The following is a 25,962-nucleotide window of genomic DNA, read 5'->3' on the forward strand; positions in this document are numbered from 1 at the left end:
CTATATATATATATATATATATATATATATATATATATATATATATACATACATACATACATACACACACATATACACACATATACACACAGGGATAACCTTATATAAGTGTTTTTCCCCTTATGGCTGCTGTATGTTTTAATACTGCGCCTAATTAGTGCCCCCCTCTCTTTTTTTAACCCTTTCTGTAGTGTAGTGACTGCAGGGAAGAGCCAGGGAGCTTCCCTCCAACTGAGCTGTGAGGGAAAATGGCGCCAGTGTGCTGAGGAGATAGGCTCCGCCCCCTTTTCGGCGGCCTTATCTCCCGTTTTTCTGTATATTCTGGCAGGGGTTAAATGCATCCATATAGCCCAGGAGCTATATGTGATGTATTTTTTGCCATGTAAGGTATTTTTATCATGTTTTATTGCGTCTCAGGGCGCCCCCCCCAGCGCCCTGCACCCTCAGTGACCGGAGTATGAAGTGTGCTGAGAGCAATGGCGCACAGCTGCAGTGCTGTGCGCTACCTTATTGAAGACAGGAACGTCTTCTGCCGCCGATTTTTCCGGACCTCTTCGCTCTTCTGGCTCTGTAAGGGGGCCGGCGGCGCGGCTCCGGGACCCATCCAGGCTGGGCCTGTGATCGTCCCTCTGGAGCTAATGTCCAGTAGCCAAGAAGCCCAATCCACTCTGCACGCAGGTGAGTTCGCTTCTTCTCCCCTTAGTCCCTCGATGCAGTGAGCCTGTTGCCAGCAGGTCTCACTGAAAATAACAAACCTAAACTAAAACTTTCACTAAGAAGCTCAGGAGAGCCCCTAGTGTGCACCCTTCTCGTCGGGCACAGAAATCTAACTGAGGCTTGGAGGAGGGTCATAGGGGGAGGAGCCAGTGCACACCAGTTAGTCCTAAAGCTTTCTTTAGATGTGCCCAGTCTCCTGCGGAGCCGCTATTCCCCATGGTCCTTACGGAGTCCCCAGCATCCACTTAGGACGTTAGAGAAATAAAATTTTAGGTTTAGGTAAAAAGTGAAACAAATAGAACAAAGTAAGCAGAGATCATCAAGGGCGGTTTAGGAAAGACATCACAATTAAGAAAATTAAAATATGAAAGCACTCCAGAATTTGCCCTGCCTGTGGCTGCTGAGGACCGGGAACTACAATACAGGAACCACTGAAAAACATGGAAGAGTTCTAGATAGACTTATCAAACCTACAACAGATGTATGCTCCAGCAAGTGACGCAAGTACTTCAACAAAAGGGACCACAGGCTCACAGAATGGGCTACATTATTCAGGCAGCTGGACACTACCTGACAGGTAAGATAGTATTACAGTAGATAGGAAGAGATCATGTTGTCTAATTGATTAATTCATGTGGCATCCCCAGTCAGTCAGGCAAACATTCTGATATGGTCGCTTATGCAAGACCCTTGCTGTTATTATGGCATCTTTTGGGATTCCAGAAACACCCCAGAGGAAAGCATCCGTAAGGCCATCACGAATCAGAGATCCAGATGTTATAAAGCAAAAGGCACTAGAAACAGAGTGGCTCTTATGACAACTGGATTAGAGAAGATTCTTCATTTAATGTAAAGATGGCGAATTCTGCTGCTCAATCTGAGGGTTGAGCAGGATCATCTTAAAACTTGGCCTCGTAGATCGATTATCAGGATTACTCCACCAGTGGCAAGATAACCCTACATACATTCAAGCTGGAATAAGTTTCTGCCTAGCATTGCATGCAAAGCCTCATAGCAGGCCTCTGAATTTAAAGAGGCTCAAGAACAATGATCACAATAATTTTCAGCCCACACTGTTCCATATCAGGTAACTTGTTTAATGGCAGCTGCAATATCACAACATAAGTGGTATTGTATAGGGGAAAAAAAGACCCCGGACTGGATGGTCTCGGGACTGTAAGATAGGAATGTCAGCAAAAAAAATTCTATGGCTAAGTAGGTGGTCACCACAGTTTTGCAGAATGCAGGATTGTATGCACACAGATTAATCCCAAACCTGTAATCCAACATGAACTCTGAATCTAAGAAGAGGAGCTGTTGGCTATAGCAACCAATCAACCCTCCACCTGCTCCTTGGCCTAGGGCCCCGATTCAGACCTGGACACAGCCGCGCGGTCACACTCAGTGACCACATCTAGGTGGTCTGCACACACGCACTGGCCATTGTGCGCGACCTTACACATTGCGGCTGCTTCCCTGAAAGATGCGGCCGCAATGAGATTGACAGGTGCGGGCATTGCGGTAACAGTGTCAGGAAAACGAGGGTGGGTTAGGACCTCTATTTGGGGCGGCAGCATGACGTCACATGCAGCCGCTCCCTGCCAAAAAATAGCCGCTTCACACATCCTGGGCGGCCTTGACCTGTGGTGGGTGGCCCCCAGCATGGGCAGAGATGAACGCAGATCTGGCTGCGTATGCAGCGATCTGCGTTAATCTCTGAATAACCCCCCTAATCTCTTCCAGTCACTTTCGCTCTAATCACTTGTCCCATATTGTGCACATGCTCAACATCTCTGGCAAAGTTCTCCCCCTAATTATCATCTCGTCTCTCTCCTTTTCTACACTTACAAGCTCCTTGTTTGGGTGCTGACAGATTAGCTTCTCACTGTCAAATCCAAAGACCACTTCTCTACTTTACAGTAGCATTCATTATGGTTGACCACCCCCTTCACTCCTTCAGGCTCCATGACACAGCTCTCTCCTGGCTTCACCTCCTACTTTCCCTGCTGATTTTGTTTGGTCTCTACACCTTCTCCACCAATTCCCCCATTCCCTGTATGGGTCCCTCAAGGCTCAGTCCTTGCCCCTCTAAACCTTCTCCCAAGGTGAACTAATCCGCTCTTTCAGCCTTCATTGCCAGAGATACCCAAATTAACATTCTTCTCTGATCTTTCCCCTATGTTCCTCTCCTGTATCACCTCCAGGCTGTCGCCTCTCCGTCCCTAGATGTAACAATGCTTCCTAAAACCCAATATTCCAGAGCCTTTGTCTTTCCACCAGCCAATGTCCCCTCACAGTCCCCGATCTCGAGCTGGGCCCTCTCCCCTTTGTATTCTCCACATAATTATAGGGTTTTACCACCTTTATAGTCTGTAAGGCCTGATGTAAGGCATAATAAACATGTAATATTAGTTAATACAATTCAAAAGTGACCTTTAACCACAGAACGTGTGATGTTATATTGACTAGATTAATAAAGAGGACTGGTAAAACAGATTTATAAAACCCAGTATATGAATATTAAAAAAAGTTAACAAACCCTTGAAACATAGCGGCTCAACTTTGTAGTATTTCAGCCAGTCCTGGCCATAACTAATGTAATCTAGGTACCAGGGGGCTGAGAGGATAGCAGAGAACCCTGCAGCGGTCACATTGGACAATTCTTCCTGATAGTTTTGTGCCTTCCACACTTCCACTATAGTGTCTGGGTTAATCTGTAAAGATTACAATTGATTAGAATTTAATAGGAATGTTAGAGCCAGTCACTTCTACCTAGCTACAGGAAATGGATGGAGGAGAACTCAGACGTACCCTGTTGCGAGCAGGACTACCTCCACACAGGACTATTTCAGAAGGTCACTTTCTTTATATCTTGAAAACTCAATAAGGTTTTCAATACACAACACAAGCCACAAAGAAAGAGCAATCCAGGCCTATCAGCAGCCACAGACTAATGTATTAGCATTCTGGAGATAATGGTGGCACAAGAATAGTTTATATGATATGAAAATAAACTCCCTTATACCTGATAGATAATGGAGGATATGCCACCACCTAAAGAGCACCAAGACAAGCAGAGGAGCACACAGGAAGGCAGAGAAAGAGGTCATGTACAAAAACCATCCCACCGAATACAGGTCGCACTGTGCGCCAAGACAACAGACCCTATAGAAGCTGTGAGTAATAATTCTCTCTTAAATCAAGTATTCTTAGTCACTAATTTAAGGCGGTGGGAGCGGGGGGGGGAACCAAATATAAACAGAAGTGTTATACGGGGATTATTATTGCGGTTAGCTATGACTTCCTGCTAGTTTACGCAGCACAGATAGTGTACTCTTCCCACGCCTGCTAACCGCATTGAACGCCCCTCCATGCCTCTACTACACAGTGGGGCAGAAGCCCATAGCAGTCAACCAGCTTCTACTTCTCTTATTATAGAATGTACTTAATAAATGCTACATTAAAGCTGATTTGTTGTGATGGGCAACTTCTTCACTGTTTTCACTGCTTGATACAACTGCCCCAGTGTCTATTTGCTACATTGGGTGAGGGGGGGTCCATGTAAGATGACAGGAAAGCTACTCCCTTTATAAAAAGAAAATGTGAAGCAGTAAAAGATCCACACGAAATACAATTGAGGAGTGTAACATACCTGGTCATGGTTATCAAATACCTCCTGCCACACCATATATCCCTTATGGAACGACGACACTACGCCCAATATTCTGGAAGGAGAGAAGATCACATTAACATTTGTGCCGACGTGATGGCCCTACATAGCATGTACAGCTAGCTGTCCACCTCGGTCTCTGCCCCACATTTAGAAGTGCTTTCCAACTGTCAATTTTGACTATACTTTTATACTAGATAGTCAGGTTCTTGTTAGCTTGTTCTACCACCACAGAAACACTAAACCACAGGCCGCTTCCCTGCCCAGACTGCGCTTAGTGACTGCCATTATCATTCCGCTCTCCTTATTACTAGGCCATCTTTAAGCAAATCCTGCTACAGGGGACAATTAATTGTAAGCACACCACTTGTAGGCAGGTGTGCAGTAACGGTGCTTCAGGAATGATGGACCAGCCTAGTCTGCATGTACATTATTCTACTGCCATACGTCAGTCACTCATAATTGCCACTCCTAGTATATGGATTCTGACTTCATGGTCTCCGTTCTAGGAAGGAAGAGGCTGCATTTATGAGCAATTACATAACACGTACATCAGCAGCTGTTACAGGAGACATCAGAGCACTGCCCATAGACAACTCCCCTGTACTGAAAATGGAAGAGTCCGCTCATCTTACTAAAGGTGTGTACACACAGATTCGGGCTATGCGATAGGGACTGCGGTCGTATCGCAAGCACAGATGACTGCTTGCGATACTGGCTGTGTGAGATTGTGGCCAACTGTCAATTTTAACTATACTTTTATACTAGATAGACAAAATTTACTTGCCTGCACAGTCTATCTAGGCTTGCGATACCGATCTTGCGGGACCGCGCATCGGTATCGCAAGGTGACTTTCACCTTGCAATCTGCACTTTCTTTGCGATTTTGACTATATAGTCAAATCGCAAGAAAATCTCACCGTGTGTACAAACCTTAAGATCTGAAAATGTAAGACCAGAAGAGACAGAAATTTCTATAAATTATGCTCAGAAGCCATATCATAGCAATAGCATTGTTACAGTTGCTACTAATCAGGCTACCCTAGTCTTATGCAGTGGTATTTTCTGCACCCTAAGCTAACTAGCTGTTGCAATACATTTTTCTATAATAAAACTTCAGTGAGTCGTTCATATTCTCAGAGTGCCGCCATTCTTTATTTATTCCTACATCTGAAATTATCAGGGATACCCAACTACAAAGCCAGTTGCTGCCGCTACACAATACTGTAAACTTTTTGTCTCCTACGTAGTATTGGATAAACAACTTAAAATCAATAAAGATTGTATAGTATTTCTACAAGAAATACATTTTTTTTTTTTTTTTTTTTAGAAAACTTCAACGGTGAGAGAAAGAAAAATAAAATATATATATATATTTTTTTTTAAAACACTTACTCTTGAACGTAGTAAGATTCTAGCTTGCGGTAATCTGTACCAAAGCCGTGCTCATTCATGAACTTGGTAATATCCGGATTGGTTTTCCTTTAAGAAAGGAAAACATCTGTATTTTAGGATCTTTGCAGGACTACCTGGAGGGATGCAGGCAACCTAACTGCATCCTCTGGGAACAGGTCCATGAGGAGCACAGTGACTAAACAGATCTCACACACAATCTATTCATAGTATGCTGTTTAATTAATTTCCTAAGGGACCCGGCTACATCCACATAAAGGCGACATGTTCCCTGTGCAACAGATTTATACAATCTAGAACAGTCCGGTTACCCTCAGTTCCCACTCTGCTCTATGTGCCAGACCTATCTACTAAATGGAGGGACAACTGGAAGAGAAATAATAAGATTTTACTCACCGGTAAATCTATTTCTCGTAGCCCGTAGTGGATGCTGGGAACTCCGAAAGGACCATGGGGAATAGCGGGCTCCGAAGGAGGCTGGGCACTCTAGAAAGATTTATGACTACCTGGTGTGCACTGGCTCCTCCCACTATGACCCTCCTCCAAGCCTCAGTTAGGACACTGTGCCCGGACGAGCTGACACAATAAGGAAGGATTTTGAATCCCGGGTAAGACTCATACCACCTACACCAATCACACCGTACAACTCGTGATACTATATCCAGTTTGACAGTATGAAAACAACTGAGCCTCTCAACAGATGGCTCAACAATAACCCTTTAGTTAGCAATAACTATTTACAAGTATTGCAGACAATCCGCACTTGGGATGGGCGCCCAGCATCCACTACGGACTACGAGAAATAGATTTACCGGTGAGTAAAATCTTATTTTCTCTGACGTCCTAGTGGATGCTGGGAACTCCGAAAGGACCATGGGGATTATACCAAAGCTCCCAAACGGGCGGGAGAGTGCGGATGACTCTGCAGCACCGAATGAGAGAACTCAAGGTCCTCCTCAGCCAGGGTATCAAATTTGTAGAATTTTGCAAACGTGTTTGCCCCTGACCAAGTAACAGCTCGGCAAAGTTGTAAAGCCAAGACCCCTCGGGCAGCCGCCCAAGATGAGCCCACCTTCCCTGTGGAATGGGCTTTCACTGATTTAAGATGCGGCAGTCCAGCCGCAGAATGCGCCTGCTGAATCGTGTCACAGATCCAGCGAGCGATAGTCTGCTTAGAAGCAGGAGCACCCAGCCTGTTGGGTGCATACAGGATAAATAGCGAGTCAATTTTCTTGACTCTAGCCGTCATGGAAACATAATTTTTCAAGGCCCTGACTACGTCCAGTAACTTGGAATCCTCCAAGTCCCTAGTAGCCGCAGGCACCACAATAGGTTGGTTCAAGTGAAAAACTGATAACACCTTAGGGAGAAACTGGGGACGAGTCCTCAATTCTGCCCTATCCATATGGAAAATCAGATAAGGACTTTTATATAACAAAGCCGCCAATTCTAATACACGCCTGGCCGAAGCCAGGGTCAATAACATGACCACTTTCCGCGTGAGATATTTTAGATCCACGGTTTTTAGTGGTTCAAACCAATGTGATTTTAAGAAACTCAACACCAAGTTGAGATCCCAAGGCGCCACTGGAGGCACAACCGGGGGCTGAATATGCAGCACTCCTTTCACAATGTCTGAACTTCAGGTACTGAAGCTAATTCTTTCTGGAAGAAAATCGACAGAGCCGAGATCTGTATCTTAATGGAGCCTAATTTTAGGCCCATAGACACTCCTGCTTGTAGGAAATGCAGAAATCGACCTAGTTGAAATTCCTCTGTTGGGGCCTTTTGTGGCCTCACACCAATCAACATATTTCCGCCATATGCGGTGATAATGTTTTGCAGTTACATCTTTCCTGGCTTGAATCAGCGTAGGAATGACGCCTCCGGAATGCCCTTTTCCTTTAGGATCCGGCGTCCAACCGCCATGCCATCAAAACGTAGCCGCGGTAATTCTTGGAACAGACAGGGCCCCTGCTGCAGCAGGTCCTGTCTGAGCGGTAGAGGCCATGGGTCCTCTGATATAATTTCTTGAAGTTCTGGGTACCAGGCTCTTCTTGGCCAATCCGGAACCACGAGTATCGTTCTTACTCCTCGCCTTCTTATTATTCTCAGTACCTTTGGTATGAGAGGCAGAGGGGGGAACACATAAACCGACTGGTACACCCACGGTGTTACCAGAGCGTCCACAGCTATCGCCTGAAGGTCCCTTGACCTGGCACAATATCTTTTATAGCTTTTTGTTGAGGCGGGACGCCTTCATGTCCACCTGTGGCCTTTCCCAATGGTGTACAATCCTTTGGAAGACTTCTGGATGAAGTCCCCACTCTCTCGGGTGGAAGTCGTGTCTGCTGAGAAGATCTGCTTCCCAGTTGTCCACTCCGGGAATGAACACTGCTGACAGTGCTAATACATGATTTTCCACCCATCGGAGAATCCTTGTGGCTTCTGCCATCGCCATCCTGCTTCTTGTGCCGCCCTGTTGGTTTACATGGGCGACTGCCGTGATGTTGTCTGATTGGATCAGGACCGGCCGGTTTTGAAGCAGAGGCCTTGCCTGACTCAGGGCATTGTAAATGGCCCTCAGTTCCAGAATATTTATGTAGGGAAGTCACCTGACTTGACCAAAGTCCCTGGAAGCTTCTTCCCTGTGTGACTGCCCCCCAGCCTCAAAGGCTGGCATCCATGGTCACTAGGACCTAGTCCTGTATGTCGAACCTGCGGCCCTCTTGAAGATGGGCACTCTGCAGCCACTACAGTAGAGATACCCTGGTCCTTGGAGACAGGGTTATCAGCCGATGCATCTGAAGATGTGATCCGGACCACTTGTCTAACAGGTCCCCCTGAAAAGTTCTTGCATGGAACCTGCCGAATGGGATTGCTTCGTAGGAAGCTATCATTTTTCCCAGGACTCGCGTGCAATGATGCACCGATAACTGTTTTGGCTTCAGGAGGTCTCTGACTAGAGATGACAGCTCCTTGGCTTTCTCCTCCGGGAGAAACACTTATTTCTGGTCTGTGTCCAGAACCATCCCCAGGAACAGTAGACGTGTCGTAGGAAACAGCTGTGTCTTTGGACTGTTTAGAATCCAACCGTGCTGTTGCAGCACTTTCCAAAATAGTGCTACCCCGACTAGCAACTGCTCCTTGGACCTCGCCCTTATAAGGAGATTGTCCAAGTACGGGATCCTTAAAAACTCCCCTTTTTCGAAGGAGTATCATCATTCCGGCCATTACCTTGGTAACACCCTCGGTGCCATGTACAGTCCAAACGGCAGAGTCTGGACTTGGTAATGGTAATCCTGTACCACAAATCTGAGGTACTCCTGGCGAGGATAGTAAATGGGGACATGCAGGTAAGCATCCTTGATGTCCCGGGATACCATGTAATCCCCCTCGTCCAGGCTTGCAATAACCGCCCTGAGCGATTCCATCTTGAACTTGAATTTTTTTATGTATGTGTTCAAGGATTTTAAATATAAAAAAGGGTCACACCGAACCATGCGGTTTCGGTACCCCAAACCGTGTGGAATAGTAACCCCGTCCTTGTTGAAGTAGGGGCACCTTAAGTATTACCTGCTGGGAATACAGCTTATTAATTGCCTCTAACCCAGCCTCCCTGCCTGAGGGAGTTGTCGGCAAGGCATATTTGAGGAAACGGCAGGGGGAAGACATCTCGAATTCCAGCTTGTACCCCTGAAATACTACTTGAATGAAACAGGGATCCACCTGTGAGCGAGCCCACTGATCGCTGACATTTTTGAGACGGCCCCCCACCGTACCTGGCTACACCTGTGGAGCCCCCGCGTCATGCTGTGGACTCAGAGGAAGCGAGAGAAGAATTATGATTCTGGGAACAGGCTGACTGGTGCAGCTTTTTCCCTCTTCCCTTGTCTCTGTACAGAAAGGAAGCGCCTTTGACCCGCTTGCTTTTCTGAAGCCGAAAGGACTGTACCTGATAATACAGTGCTTTCTTAGTCTGTGAGGAAAACGGAGGTAAAAATATTTCTTCCCAGCTGTTGCTGCGGATACGAGGTCCCAGAGACCACCCCCAAATAATTCCTCACCCTTATAAGGCAGAATCTCTATGCGCCTTTTAAAGTCAGCATCACCTGTCCAGTGACAGGTCTCTAATACCCTCCTGACAGAATGGACATTACATTCATTTTGGATGCCAGCCGGCAAAATATCCCTCTGTGCATCCCTCATATATAAGACGACGTCTTTAATATGTTCTCATGTTAGCAAACTAGTATGTTTGACAGGGTCACCGACCACGCTGCAGCAGCACGTTCTGCAGGTTTCAGTCTAGTACCTGAGTGTGTAAATACAGACTTCAGGATAGCCTCCTGCTTTTTATCAACAGGTACCTTCAAAGTGGCCGTTCCTAAAACGGCAGTGCCACCTATTTTGACAACCGTGTGAGCGCCTTATCCACCCTAGGGGATATCTCCCAGCGTAACTTATCCTCTGGCGGGAAAAGGTACGCCATCAGTAACTTTTTAGAAATTACCAGTTTCTTATCAGGGGGAACCCACGCTTTTCACACACTTCATTCATTCATCTGATGGGGGAACAAAACACTGCCTGCTTTTTCTCCCCAAACATAAAAACCCATTTTTAGAGGTTGTCGTCAGAAATGTGTAACACATTTTTTATCGCCGGGATCAAGTCACGGTTGTTCCTAGTGGATTGTGTATATGTCTCAACCTTGTCGACACTGGAGTCAGACTCCGTGTCGACATCTGTGTCTGCCATCTGAATGAGCGGGCGTTTTTGAGCCCCTGATTGCCTTTGAGACGCCTGGGCAGTCGCGGGCTAAGAAGCCGGCTGTCCCACAGCTGTTACGTCATCCACCCTTTTATGTAAGGAGTTGACACTGTCGGTTAATACCTTTCACCTAACCATCCACTCTGGTGTCGGCCCCACAGGGGGCGACATCACATTTATCGGCATCTGCTCCGTCACTATATAAGCCTCCTCCTCAAACATGTCGACACAGCTGTACCGACACACCGCACACACACAGGGAATGCTCTGACTGAGGACAGGACCCCACAAAGCCCTTTGGGGAGACAGAGAGAGAGTATGCCAGCACACACCAGAGCGCTATATAAAGTGGGGATTAACACTATAACTGAGTGAATTTTCCCCCATAGCTGCTTGTATATACAATATTGCGCCTAAATTTAGTGGCCCCCCTCTCTTTTTAACCCTTTGAGCCTGAAAACTACAGGGGAGAGCCTGGGGAGCTTTCTTCCAGCTGCACTGTGAAGAGAAAATGGCGCCAGTGTGTCTGAGGGAGATAGCTCCGCCCCTTTTCCGCGGCCTATTCTCCCGCTTTTTTCTGGATTCTGGCAGGGGTATTTACCACATATATAGCCTCTGGGGCTATATATTGTGGTATTTTTGCCAGCCAAGGTGTTTTTATTGCTGCTCAGGGCGCCCCCCCCAAGCGCCCTGCACCCTCAGTGACCGGAGTGTGAAGTGTGTATGAGGAGCAATGGCGCACAGCTGCAGTGCTGTGCGCTACCTTGGTGAAGACTGATGTCTTCTGCCGCCGATTTTCCGGACCTCTTCTTGCTTCTGGCTCTGTAAGGGGGACGGCGGCGCGGCTCCGGGACCGAACACCAAGGACTGGGCCTGCGGTCGATCCCTCTGGAGCTAATGGTGTCCAGTAGCCTAAGAAGCCCAATCCGGCTGCAAGCAGGCGAGTTCGCTTCTTCTCCCCTTAGTCCCTCGCTGCAGTGAGCCTGTTGCCAGCAGGTCTCACTGAAAATAAAAAACCTAAATCTATACTTTCTTTCTAAGGGCTCAGGAGAGCCCCTAGTGTGCATCCAACCTCGGCCGGGCACAAGAGCTAACTGAGGCTTGGAGGAGGGTCATAGTGGGAGGAGCCAGTGCACACCAGGTAGTCATAAATCTTTCTAGAGTGCCCAGCCTCCTTCGGAGCCCGCTATTCCCCATGGTCCTTTCGGAGTTCCCAGCATCCACTAGGACGTCAGAGAAAATGGCGGTCTTGTGGACCTAAGTGTCTGTGGTGAAACACTAGTGGCTAGCTGTATGGGAGTTGAGGAGACATACTAAATTGTTCCCTGTCTAGACATTATCAGACAGCTCCCTTCTGTGTGCAATCAAAGTGTTGTCAAAAAGAAAAAATCCCACCAGGCAACTGCTTTGAAATGCAGATAAAGCAGGTGGTGTAAATAACATGGCGCTCCTTTTTGGCTACAAAAGCTAAATGATAGGGATTAATACAAAAGAAAATGTGTGACATATACAGCAGTACCAACCTAAAGTATACACATTTGAGTTTTACTTCATTTTGACATTACACATTGTTTTCGTTCCCACACGTTCTGTTATACATGGACTGCCTCTGGAAGAAACACCTAATCACCTGACCTCTTGTAATCATAAGAACGTATGGTTTTATTACATTATCCGCTGTATACATCACACAATTTCTTATTTGAAATCCCCACCATATAACTTGAACCAAAAGGGAGCGCCGTGTTATTTACACTACCTGCCCTTTCTGCATTTTATCCCAGCGGTCACAAGGGGGACAGACCCCAGAGTGTAATCAGGCAGAACCCTTCTTTGACGCACCCACCCAAGCAGTGTACAGAGTTAAGCAGTTTTTAGAACACAGCTAGACAAATTGACAGATCCTTTCTTAATTTGCGTTCCAAAGTTTCACAGCTCTTTCTGTAGCTGGAGATTAGAAAGTAATCTTACTACAGCCACAATGAGTGGCCATGCACTAGACCAACTGTCATCCACTTAGTTGGAGTAAAAACCTGGTAATGTATGGGAGCAAATGGCAGGAAACAGACACAAACAGTCATTCGATAGTTGGATGAAAGTTGGTCTAGTGTATGGCAAGCTTTAAACTGAATTTTAACAGAATTTAGTAAAAACAATTATCTTATTAACATTGCCAGGTTCTGCAATCTCCCCAAAAGCAATCCTTACACCTTCCATAAATGGGAGAAGCTACCAAACACTTCTTAGGGATAAAAATATAAATCATCAAGTCTTTGGTTTACTTACGTTAATGGGAAAATTCTAGAGGCTTAAATTGTGTTTGGTTTTTTTAACATGGAACTTACCAACAGGTGAAGTCCACCTCATCCCCTCCTAAATGGACATATTGGTCAGGAAACACTTTGCTAATTTCGGTAAAGAATTTGTACATGAAGTCGTAAGTATCATTCAGAATGGGATTGACGGGACCGTAAGAACCACTAGGCTCTCCATTTTTGTAGCAGGGTGTCAAGAGATTTTTTTGACCTGAAAAGGCAAATATAACATACAATAATTAAGACTTCTCCGTTAACATGTTTAAGTGGTTGTTGCTTCATTTTGGACAATCACTGCTACAGGAAGACCCAATCAGTATCATACATTCCTTGGATGGGGCTCAACCGATATCAGTATTGTGCTCATATCAAACTGTATGCAGTGGAGCCTTAATGGTGAAGGAAAACTCTCCTGAAAATGTATTAAATGGTGGTTAACTTATTTTAATAGCTTGGTGGGTTCAGTCCTGTGCTCTGTACTGAGACAACTAAGTAACTCGGTCCTCTACATCTAGGGTATGCAATATGCGATCATCCAGCTTCTGTGGAACTACACATCCCAGCATGCCCTGCCATATAGTTTTAGCTTGTAAAACTCTGGCAGGGCATGCTGGGATGTGTAGTTCCACAGCAGCTAGAGGCACATGTCGAGTACCCCTGCTCTACATGGGGTGTGGTTCATTAGCTCGGCTTGAGTTAGGTCGACATACATTGGGTCAACCACATTTGGTCGACATGCATTAGGTTGACATGAGTTTGTTTGTTTGTTTTTTTTTTTAACTTTTGGTGTTTTCTTCAGAAACGGGGAACCCCAATTAGTGCACCGTGGCCCCCTTGCATGGCTCGCTCCGCTCGCCATGCTTCGGGCAAGGTGCCTCGCTCCGCTCGCCATGCTTCGGGTGCTTGGCACAGGTTACCGTTCCCAATTGTAGTCCATGTGGATCGTTAAGTATGAAAAAAAAAAAAAAAGGAGGCTTTTGGTACTTACCGATAAATCCATTTCTCTGAATCCTCTAGGGGACACTGGAGCATACTTCTTCATTAGGGGTGTGAAGCTTGCAACCGGAGGTGTGGCACAATCTTAAATTAGCATTGTCTGCACAGCCGGCTCCTCCCCCTTCACATCCCTCCACCCTCAGTTTGGAAAGTTTGACTGAGAGAATAGGACATGATACTATAGCAAATGGCGAGGAACCGAACCGTACAACATATCAAACAGAATCCAAGAAACTTCTTAACCGAAAAACTAACGCTGTTTGTATGAACTGTTTGAACAAGAACCTTGAACACACTGGAGCATACTTATACATTCGGGGACGTCTCAAAGTTATCCCCCAGGGAGGGGAGTGCCGTCGGTGACCTGCAAAACTTAAACGTCCGAAATTAAAGTCTTCGGACGCGAAGGTGTCAAACTTATAAAATTTCGCGATCGTGTGGGCTGAAGACCACATCGCCGCTCTGCAAAGTTGAGTAGTGGAAGCACCTCTGGCAGCCGCCCATGAGGCACCCACTGATCGGGTGGTACGAACACCCATCTGAACCCAGAACCCGTTTTCTACAGGAAATATAAGCTTGCCGAATGGCAAGTCTAATCCATCTAGACAAAGACATCTTAGATGCTGGCCAACCTTTCTTTGGCCCATCATTAAGAACAAACAAATGGTCCGACATACTGAAGGACGACGTAACTTGTACGTATACCCGTAAAGCTCGGACCACATCCAAAGACACGTCCCCATCTGCGAGACCTCGGAAAGAAGGGACCACAATTGGCTGGTTTATGTGAACCCCGAAACAACCCTAGGAAGGGAATCTGCTCTTGTATGGAGTTCTGACCAACCCTCATGAAAAATGAAAAGGGACTCTTACACGATAAGGCTCCCAACTCAGAAACCCTCCTGGCTGAAGCCAAGGCAAGCAATAACGTGACCTTCCAAGAGAAATATTTCAGGTCTATTCTTGCCAACGGCTCAAAAGTTGGTTATTTCAAAAATTCCAACCCCAAATTTAAGCCCCACTGCGCAGTGGGAGGATGAAAAAGGGGGTTTGTATCCTCAAAACCTCCTGTAAAAAAGGTTTGAACCTCTTGCAAGGATGCCCACCGATGATTAAATAGGATGGAGAGAGCCGAAACCTGAACCTTCAGAGAGCCGAGCCTTAGTCTTACATCTAGACCGGCCTGAAGGAAATTCCCGACACCAGGCCCTGTACATCTTCCAACTCCTGTAGTAGGGCATGGCTGTGACCAGCTTTCTAGCGGCAATCCTCGTAGGAATGGCCGTTCTTGGTGTCCCTCTGTTACTTAAGATTCGGGTTTAAATATCCACGCCGTTAAACGCAACCTGTTCAGGCCTGGGTGTAGGAACGGACCCTGAGACAGCAGGTCCTCTCTCTGAGGTAACCGCTAAGGATCTTCTGCTAGAACCCCCGCAGGTCTGAGTACCAACTCCTGCGGGGCCACACTGGTGCGATCAGAATTGCTCACACTCATCCTCGGTTCACCCTTTTCAGAAGCTGGGTATGAGTGGGAAAGGCGGCAAAATGTAAACCTTCCTGCAACACCAAGGAAGTGTTACTGCGTCTACTCCTGCTGCTGGATCTCTTGTCCTGGACACACATCTGGGCAGCTGAAGATTTTGCAGAGACGCCATTAGGCCCACTTGAGGTAGACCCCCATCTCCTCACTACCATGTCGAAAATCCGTGGACATAGGCACCACTCTCCCGGATGTATGTCCTGGCGACTGATATAATCCGCTTTCCAGGTATCCACACTTCGAATGAACTCTGCCGAGAGGATGATGGTTCGCCTTTCTGCCCACAACAAGATCTTTGTGGCTACCTTTAACGCCATCCTGTTCTGCGTTCCTCCTTGACGGTCTATGTAAGCCGTCGTCATGACATTGTCCGACCGCATCTTCGCGTGGTGACCCATGACTAGGTCTTCAGTTGAGAGAAAGTATCTTGTAACTGCACTCTGCTCGAAACTGTTTATGGGTAGACTGTCGTCTCGTGCCGTCCTCCAGTTCTGAAACAGATGGTCCTTTAGAACCGCACTCCAACTTCTGAGACCAATATTCGTTGTGAGGAACCTCCAATCTCAAATGCCGAAGCTCTTGCCTACAGCGAGATCCCCATGTAACTACCCCCAAATTAGGGAAGTCTGGACCTGTGCAAAAGCCACATTCTGCGATACAGAAACCAGTGCAAACCTGCTCCCTGAGCAATGGGGTCCATCTACAATAGTCGAGAGTCTGTCGTACTGTAGAGCCTCCCACGAAGCCACCCTTTTCGTGAGAAATTGTACACAGAGGTGTATGGAAACCATCTGTGGTTGTAGTACCTGAGCCACCAGTCTCTGAATGTTCTGGATCTCGCTCTCTGGGAGAGCTAGAAATTGAATCCTATGAGCTGGCATTAGCTTGGATTTCAGGAAACCCACACTCCACCCATGACGAGTGAGAAATGGAGGAATCGTCTGAATATCCTTGATCAGCTGTACCGCTACGAAACGAAAGTATTCTTGCCGAGAAGTTCAAATCAGGATACAAAAGGTATGTATCCTTTATGTCCACAGATACCATGAACTTCCCCTGTTTTAGACCTGCAATGACCGATTGGATTGATTCCATCCTGAGACTGTAGGTCGTTAGAACTGGTTAAAAACCTTCAAATTGAGTAACAGTTTGACCATCTGGTATTGTGTAGCAATTTCTGAATTGCCGACAGTGATGCCCTCGCTCCTGAGCGGAATGACAACCTGGGCTTTGTAGAGATCTCTCTTTAATATAGGGAGACAAACCCCCATGGATCCAAATTTCTCTTTTCAAGTCTCGGACTCTGTCTCCGTAGACCTTTCCAACCCCTACCCCCCACAGGGGGTCCAAGGTGAGTTGTGAAGAGACCTGAATACTAGCTACTTGGAAATTTCTCTGTTGTCAGAGACTCTTCCATCCCGAGAGTGAGAACTAAATTAGCCGACTAATGAACCAGAGTCTCCTCTCTGAAGTTCCTTGGACCAAGGAAAAACGTTCCCCTCCCAGGGAATCTCCTGCCAAACCGGTAACTATAAACTCCTATTCAAAACACGAACCCCCTAGGTCCGTTTGAGATGGTCTTGCACTTAGATGTTGGGTTCCCATTGCAAATCCAACTAACCTAAGACCCTTGGTTTTCAGTGGGACAATGATAAGTAAGTATGTCCCGTCGAGAAACTAGGCAGAGGTGAGCCTACCATCGTTATGGGATCCTATCCCCGTGTTGAATTCAAAATTCTGTTAGGTCACAGAAACCCTTGAGCGAGCTGATCAGGATGCCAATCTCATTAGTGGCCTGATAAGTATATGTGGCTAACTCTCGTATACGCTCCTTCAGTCAACCTTGTATTTGGAAATTCTGGAAGCCTTTAGTGGCCGCCTATTGTTACCTCAATCTTTACGCCTGTAACGGTTCGCCTTCCATTACGAGAGCCACAACCTCTTCTCACTCTTACTCTAGGGTAGGAAGGGTCCCCATTTCTGTTTTCGGCCATCTCGTTACACCCGTGCGGATGGAGTAATCCCAACTATGAAGTCCTTCCTGGTTTCGGATGGGCTCGCAGCCCATACGCACTGTTGACATATATGCACGGTTATGTTTCGTAACTTTAACGGACCACGGCTCCATGGTTGTGTGCACATACTAAACTGTTGCACACCCCAGGGCTATTAACCGTAGTGCTCATCGCTTTGAGCAATCAAACTGAGTCTTGTGGTCCCATGTATCTTAGATAAAACATATACATACCACTCCGCTGGACCTTCACCTATGAGAATAGGAGAAAAGCCCTAGAATTATTAGGAGATCTGAAGAGTATTTTCAATTCTTCTTTCTAGTAAAATAATAATAATAATTAAGTAATATAAATACTCATTCAACCATCACCCCCAAACCCCCACTGTTGATACAGGTAGAGATGAATTGGGTGATAATATCGGATGCTCCCTTCTCCGTCGGAACTGTCAGCAGCGTCCGTTGGAGGCATTATGTATGTATAACTAAATAGCTGGATGTCAAAAAACGTAACTGGAGTTACCGTGTTGGTAATAGGTCTTAGCGATCTAGGTCTTTGATGTTGAAAACGCACCCACACAGAATACATTGCAGTGCCTTTCTATCATAGGCAACGGAATACCGTAGCGGATGATGGGAACCATTTTACACTGGATTGACTTGGCTGGATTCATTGAGAGATAAAGGAAAGAAAAATAAACAAATTATATAGCTTTTTTTTTTTTTTCTTCAAACAGCCTTGTTGCATCCCCCGTACACTCAACTGTGGTTCAGTTCTGAGGTCGGGGTTGATATCCAGTTGTTCCCTTCATTTTCACAGGATCTTTGCCTTAGAAATCCATTGAAAATTATTAAGTATAATAAGTCTGTTTGAAAACACATGGAAAATCCTCTGCAGCAGAGTCCTATCCTACAAGCCACCAGCAGAGGAAGCAATTACTCTATTGTGAAACCCTTTCCCCTCTGATCTTACTGGCCAGGAAACCTGGCTACATTGATGAGGGCGTATACTTTTCCTTTCAGCATCTTGGCGCCCTTTAGATATTAAAATATGGCCGCCACTGAAAAGTTATGTACACCTCGACCACGACCACCAGTACTCTAAAAACTCACTACACTTACCACTGCATACCGGACTCAGCTGCACTAATCATCGGTCCGGGTTCCGCCCCCCCAACGGACAAAGCTCAGCCCGTAGTCCTGTCGCGTCTCCCACTCTCCTCCCGCCCAACGCGCGCTGACTGCCTGAATCAGTGGAGGGGGGAGAGCGCGGGAGTTTACCTCAGCATCATCCAAATAGCGGTGCCGGGAGCGGGGATGCTGCCACTGCGAGCCATGTGCAATTCCGTCCCTTTTAGTCATTACAACGCCGGTGGAAGGAGCGCGCGGAAGAACTCTCGTCAGCGTCCTGGCGCCCTCAGTCTGTATGCTGCACGAGCGGCAGTGGGAGCTGGGATGATGCAGCGGACACCGGGGACACTGCAGGGACATTAACCCTAGGTAAAGCGACGGTGGAGGAAGGGTTTTAGCGCTCACAGTATCACTGTGTAAGAGCAGCTTAGGAGCATGGAGGGGGTGAATTTACTGGATCCCAAACAGCATGGATTCACTGGGGGGAGATCATGTCAAACAAATCTTATTGACTTTTTTGATTGTGTGACTAAAGTGATGGATAAAGGTGGAGCCATGGATATAGCTTATCTAGACTTTAGTAAGGCTTTTGACACAGTTCCACATCGCAGATTGCTAAATAAACTTGAAAGTTTGGGATTGGATATTAGGATTATTGAATGGATAAGATCTTGGTTGAAGGATAGAAAACAGAGAGTTGTGGTAAATGGAGTGCATTCGCAGGAGGGAAATGTTACCAGTGGAGTACCCCAGGGATCTGTACTTGGACCAGTGCTTTTTAATATCTTTATTGGTGACATTGCAAATGGCATTAAAGGGAAAGTATGCCTTTTTGCAGATGACACAAAGGTATGCAACAGGGTAGACACACCAGGTGGGGTAAAACAAATGATTGAGGATCTAGGTAGACTAGAGGAATGGTCAAGAGTCTGGCAATTACAGTTTAATGCCAAAAAATGCAAAATCATGCACTTGGGTCTCAAAAATCCTAAAGCTAAATACAGTATTAATGGCACTATACTGGAAACTACTGAGGAGGAAAGGGATCTAGGAGTCACTATTTCAGATGACTTAAAAGCAGGTAAGCAATGTAACAAGGCAATGAGGAAGGCTAGTCAGATGCTTGGCTGTATTGGGAGGGGAATCAGCAGCAGAAAGAAAGAAGTAATAATGCCACTGTATAGGTCATTGGTACGGCCTCATCTAGAATACTGGATTCAGTTCTGGAGGCCATATCTTCAAAAGGATATTAATACATTAGAAACTGTACAAAGGAGGGCAACTAAAATGGTGCATGGCCTACATCACAAAACATACCCAGAAAGACTAAGAAATCTCAATATGTATAGTTTGGAGCAGAGAAGGGAAAGGGGGGACATGATAGAAACTTTCAAATATATGAAGGGTTTTAACAAAGTCCAGGAGGGAAACATTCTCCAAATGAAGAGAAGCAATAGGACACGAGGACATGCACTGAGACTGGAGGGGGGGAGGTTCAGGGGAAATTTGCGGAAAAATTATTTCACAGAAAGGGTAGTGGACAAGTGGAATAGCCTCCCATCAGAGGTGGTAGAGGCTAAGACAGTAGAGCAATTTAAACATGCATGGGTTAGACATAAGGATATCCTTACAAAGAAATAAGGATCAAATAAGGTTAGTGTTAAAAAATAATATAAAAAAAAAAAATAAGGGGCAGACTAGATGGGCCAAGTGGTTCTTATCTGCCGACAAATTCTATGTTTCTATGTTTCTATGAATGCTGCGCTGGTAGATAAGTTTCTCAGAAGGCAGCAGCGTGCAGAGAGACTACATTATAAAGATCTCCTGCACTAAAATCATAAACTTATGTAAACTAGGGCCTTCTAATACCACCAGTACCCGGAGACATTCTGACTCTGTGCTGCGGATTATACTGTAGAGAGATGTAGGTCCCTTTAGCTGGGATCCTTGTCTCTCCATTCTGAAGACCTCTGTCCCCCTTCTATTAGGTTGACGCAGCCTTTCTTGTGGTCAAACCTGCACCCTCCTTTCATTTAGGAGGGATTGGGCAGTCTGTCTTTATTTAAAGCCTGCACCCTCCTTTTAATTAGGAGGGATTGGGCTCAGTACAAAAAAAAATAAGATTTTACTCACCGGTAAATCTATTTCTCGTAGTCCGTAGTGGATGCTGGGAACTCCGTAAGGACCATGGGGAATAGCGGGCTCCGAAGGAGGCTGGGCACTCTAGAAAGATTTATGACTACCTGGTGTGCACTGGCTCCTCCCACTATGACCCTCCTCCAAGCCTCAGTTAGGACACTGTGCCCGGACGAGCTGACATAATAAGGAAGGATTTTGAATCCCGGGTAAGACTCATACCAGCCACACCAATCACACCGTATAACTCGTGATACTATACCCAGTTAACAGTATGAATATAACTGAGCCTCTCAACAGATGGCTCAACAATAACCCTTTAGTTAGGCAATAACTATATACAAGTATTGCAGACAATCCGCACTTGGGATGGGCGCCCAGCATCCACTACGGACTACGAGAAATAGATTTACCGGTGAGTAAAATCTTATTTTCTCTGACGTCCTAGTGGATGCTGGGAACTCTGTAAGGACCATGGGGATTATACCAAAGCTCCCAAACGGGCGGGAGAGTGCGGGTGACTCTGCAGCACCGAATGAGAGAACTCCAGGTCCTCCTCAGCCAGGGTATCAATTTTGTAGAATTTTGCAAACGTGTTTGCCCCTGACCAAGTAACAGCTCGGCAAAGTTGTAAAGCCGAGACCCCTCGGGCAGCCGCCCAAGATGAGCCCATCTTCCCTGTGGAATGGGCTTTCACTGATTTAAGATGCGGCAGTCCAGCCGCAGAATGCGCCTGCTGAATCGTGTCACAGATCCAGCGAGCGATAGTCTGCTTAGAAGCAGGAGCACCCAGCCTGTTGGGTGCATACAGGATAAATAGCGAGTCAATTTTTCTGACTCTAGCCGTCCTGGAAACATAATTTTTCAAGGCCCTGACTACGTCCAGTAACTTGGAATCCTCCAAGTCCCTAGTAGCCGCAGGCACCACAATAGGTTGGTTCAAGTGAAAAGCTGATACCACCTTAGGGAGAAACTGGGGACGAGTCCTCAATTCTGCCCTATCCATATGGAAAATCATATAAGGACTTTTATATGACAAAGCCGCCAATTCTGATACACGCCTGGCCGAAACCAAGGCCAATAACATGACCACTTTCAACGTGAGATATTTTAGATCCACGGTTTTTAGTGGTTCAAACCAATGTGATTTTAAGAAACTCAACACCACGTTGAGATCCCAAGGTGCCACTGGAGGCACAACCGGGGGCTGAATATGCAGCACTCCTTTTACAATGTCTGAACTTCAGGTACTGAAGCTAATGCTTTCTGGAAGAAAAATCGACAGAGCCGAGATCTGTATCTTAATGGAGCCTAATTTTAGGCCCATAGACACTCCTGCTTGTAGGAAATGCAGAAATCGACCTAGTTGAAATTCCTCTGTTGGGGCCTTTTTTGGCCTCACACCAAGCAACATATTTCCGCCATATGCGGTGATAATGTTTTGCAGTTACATCTTTCCTGGCTTGAATCAGCGTAGGAATGACTTCCTCCGGAATGCCCTTTTCCTTTAGGATCCGGCGTTCAACCGCCATGCCATCAAAACGTAGCCGCGGTAAGTCTTGGAACAGACAGGGCCCCTGCTGCAGCAGGTCCTGTCTGAGCGGCAGAGGCCATGGGTCCTCTGATACATTTTCTTGAAGTTCTGGGTACCAGGCTCTTCTTGGCCAATCCGGAACCACGAGTATCGTTCTTACTCCTCGCCTTCTTATTATTCTCAGTACCTTTGGTATGAGAGGCAGAGGGGGGGGGGGGAACACATAAAACGACTGGTACACCCACGGTGTTACCAGAACGTCCACAGCTATCGCCTGAAGGTCCCTTGACCTGGCGCAATATCTTTTATAGCTTTTTGTTGAGGCGGGACGCCTTTATGTCCACCTGTGGCCTTTCCCAATGGTGTACAATTCTTTGGAAGACTTCTGGATGAAGTCCCCACACTCTCGGGTGGAAGTCGTGTCTGCTGAGAAGATCTGCTTCCCAGTTGTCCACTCCGGGAATGAACACTGCGGACAGTGCTAACACATGATTTTCCGCCCATCGGAGAATCCTTGTGGCTTCTTCCATCGCCATCCTGCTTCTTGTGCCGCCCTGTTGGTTTACATGGGCGACTGCCGTGGTGTTGTCTGATTGGATCAGGACCGGCTGGTTTTGAAGCAGAGGCCTTGCCTGACTCAGGGCATTGTAAATGGCCCTCTGTTCCAGAATATTTATGTAGGGAAGTCACCTGACTTGACCAAAGTCCCTGGAAGTTTCTTCCCGGTGTGACTGCCCCCCAGCCTCAAAGGCTGGCATCCATGGTCACTAGGACCTAGTCCTGTATGTCGAACCTGCAGCCCTCTTGAAGATGGGCACTCTGCAGCCACTACAGTAGAGATACCCTGGTCCTTGGAGACAGGGTTATCAGCCTAATGCATCTGAAGATGCGACCCGGACCACTTGTCTAACAGGTCCCCCTGAAAAGTTCTTGCATGGAACCTGCCGAATGGGATTGCTTCGTAGGAAGCTAACATTTTTCCCAGGACTCGCGTGCAATGATGCACCGATAACTGTTTTGGCTTCAGGAGGTCTCTGACTAGAGATGACAGCTCCTTGGCTTTCTCCACCGGGAGAAACACTTATTTCTGGTCTGTGTCCAGAACCATCCCCAGGAACAGTAGACGTGTCGTAGGAACCAGCTGTGACTCTGGACTGTTTAGAATCCAACCGTGCTGTTGTAGCACTTTCCAAAATAGTGCTACCCCGACTAGCAACTGCTCCTTGGACCTCGCCCTTATAAGGAGATTGTCCAAGTATGGGATAATTAAAACTCCCCTTTTTCGAAGGAGTATCATCATTCCGGCCATTACCTTGGTAACACCCTCGGTGCCATGTACAGTCCAAACGGCAGAGTCTGGACTTGGTAATGGTAATCCTGTACCACAAATCTGAGGTACTCTTGACGAGGATAGTAAATAGGGACATGCAGGTAAGCATCCTTGATGTCCCGGGATACCATGTAATCCCCCTCGTCCAGGCTTGCAATAACCGCTCTGAGCGATTCCATCTTGAACTTGAATTTTTTTATGCATGTGTTCAAGGATTTTAAATATAAAGAAGGGTCACACCGAACCATGCGGTTTCGGTACCCCAACCGTGTGGAATAGTAACCCCGTCCTTGTTGAAGTAGGGGCACCTTAAGTATTACCTGCTGGGAATACAGCTTATTAATTGCCTCTAGCACAGCCTCCCTGCCTGAGGGAGTTGTCGGCAAGGCATATTTGAGGAAACGGCGGGGGGGAAGACATCCCGAATTCCAGCTTGTACCCCTGAAATACTACTTGAATGAAACAGGGATCTACCTGTGAGCGAGCCTACTGATCGCTGAAACTTTTGAGACGGCCCCCCACTGTACCTGGCTACACCTGTGGAGCCCCCGCGTCATGCTGTGGACTCAGAGGAAGCGAGAGAAGAATTATGATTCTGGGAACAGGCTGACTGGTGCAGCTTTTTCCCTCTTCCCTTGTCTTTGTACAGAAAGGAAGCGCCTTTGACCCACTTGCTTTTCTGAAGCCGAAAGGACTGTACCTGATAATACAGTGCTTTCTTAGTCTGTGAGGAAAACGGAGGTAAAAATATTTCTTCCCAGCTGTTGCTGCGGATACGAGGTCCCAGAGACCATCCCCAAATAATTCCTCACCCTTATAAGGCAGAATCTCTATGCGCCTTTTAAGGTCAGCATCACCTGTCCAGGGACAGGTCTCTAATACCCTCCTGACAGAATGGACATTACATTCATTTTGGATGCCAGCCGGCAAAATATCCCTCTGTGCATCCCTCATATATAAGACGACGTCTTTAATATGTTCTCATGTTAGCAAACTAGTATGTTTGACAGGGTCACCGACCACGCTGCAGCAGCACGCTCTGCAGGTATCAGTCTAGTACCCGAGTGTGTAAATACAGACTTCAGGATAGCCTCCTGCTTTTTATCAACAGGTACCTTCAAAGTGGCCGTTCCTAAAATGGCAGTGCCACCTATTTTGACAACCGTGTGAGCGCCTTATCCACCCTAGGGGATATCTCCCAGCGTAACTCAACCTCTGGCGGGAAAAGGTACGCCATCAGTAACTTTTTAGAAATTACCAGTTTCTTAACAGGGGGAACCCACGCTTTTCACACACTTCATTCATTCATCTGATGGGGGAACAAAACACTGCCTGCTTTTTCTCCCCAAACATAAAAACCCCCTTTTTAGAGGTTAATGTCAGAAATGTGTAACACATTTTTATTGCCGGGATCAAGTCACGGATGTTCCTAGTGGATTGTGTATATGTCTCAACCTTGTCGACACTGGAGTCAGACTCCGTGTCGACATCTGTGTCTGCCATCTGAATGAGCGGGCGTTTTTGAGCCCCTGATGGCCCTTGAGACGCCTGGGCAGGCACGGGCTGAGAAGCCGGCTGTCCCACAGCTGTTACGTCATCCACCCTTTTATGTAAGGAGTTGACACTGTCGGTTAATACCTGTTACCTAACCATCCACTCTGGTGTCGGCCCCACAGGGGGCGACATCACATTTATCGGCATCTGCTCCGTCACTATATAAGCCTCCTCCTCAAACATGTCGACACAGCTGTACCGACACACCGCGCACACACACAGGGAATGCTCTGACTGAGGACAGGACCCACAAAGCCCTTTGGGGAGACAGAGAGAGAGTATGCCAGCACACACCAGAGCGCTATATAATGAGGGGATTAACACTATAACTGAGTGAATTTTCCCCCATAGTTGCTTGTATATACAATATTGCACCTAAATTTAGTGCCCCCCCTCTCTTTTTTACCCTTTGAGCCTGAAAACTACAGGGGAGAGCCTGGGGAGCTTTCTTCCAGTTGCACTGTGAAGAGAAAATGGCGCCAGTGTGTCTGAGGGAGATAGCTCCGCCCCTTTTCCGCGGCCTATTCTCCCGCTTTTTTCTGGATTCTGGCAGGGGTATTTACCACATATATAGTCTCTGGGGCTATATATTGTGGTATTTTTGCCAGCCAAGGTGTTTTTATTGCTGCTCAGGGCGCCCCCCCCAAGCGCCCTGCACCCTCAGTGACCGGAGTGTGAAGTGTGTATGAGGAGCAATGGCGCACAGCTGCAGTGCTGTGCGCTACCTTGGTGAAGACTGATGTCTTCTGCCGCCGTTTTTCCGGACCTCTTCTTGCTTCTGGCTCTGTAAGGGGGACGGCGGCGCGGCTCCGGGACCGAACACCAAGGACTGGGCCTGCGGT

The 25,962-nt window shown here is 46.8% G+C and overlaps 1 protein-coding gene across 2 annotated transcripts in view; it reads right to left on the reverse strand.

Annotated features, from left to right (window-relative positions):
• The window catches only part of HEXB (hexosaminidase subunit beta), a 105,565-nt gene that overhangs the window by 27,398 nt on the left and 52,205 nt on the right, over nucleotides 1-25,962 (reverse strand). The window contains exons 8-11 of one of the 2 annotated variants that reach the window (XM_063963859.1): nucleotides 12,916-13,096; nucleotides 5,783-5,869; nucleotides 4,370-4,442; nucleotides 3,257-3,431 (exon numbers count right to left, since the gene is read on the reverse strand). In XM_063963859.1, the coding sequence (XP_063819929.1) occupies nucleotides 3,257-3,431; nucleotides 4,370-4,442; nucleotides 5,783-5,869; nucleotides 12,916-13,096 (516 nt within the window). The remainder of the gene's footprint in view (nucleotides 1-3,256; nucleotides 3,432-4,369; nucleotides 4,443-5,782; nucleotides 5,870-12,915; nucleotides 13,097-25,962) is intronic. The other variant, XM_063963860.1, reaches the window with a different exon arrangement.

The sequence above is a fragment of the Pseudophryne corroboree genome, chromosome 1, assembly GCF_028390025.1.
Source record: "Pseudophryne corroboree isolate aPseCor3 chromosome 1, aPseCor3.hap2, whole genome shotgun sequence".
NCBI classification, from domain to species: Eukaryota; Metazoa; Chordata; class Amphibia; order Anura; family Myobatrachidae; genus Pseudophryne; species Pseudophryne corroboree.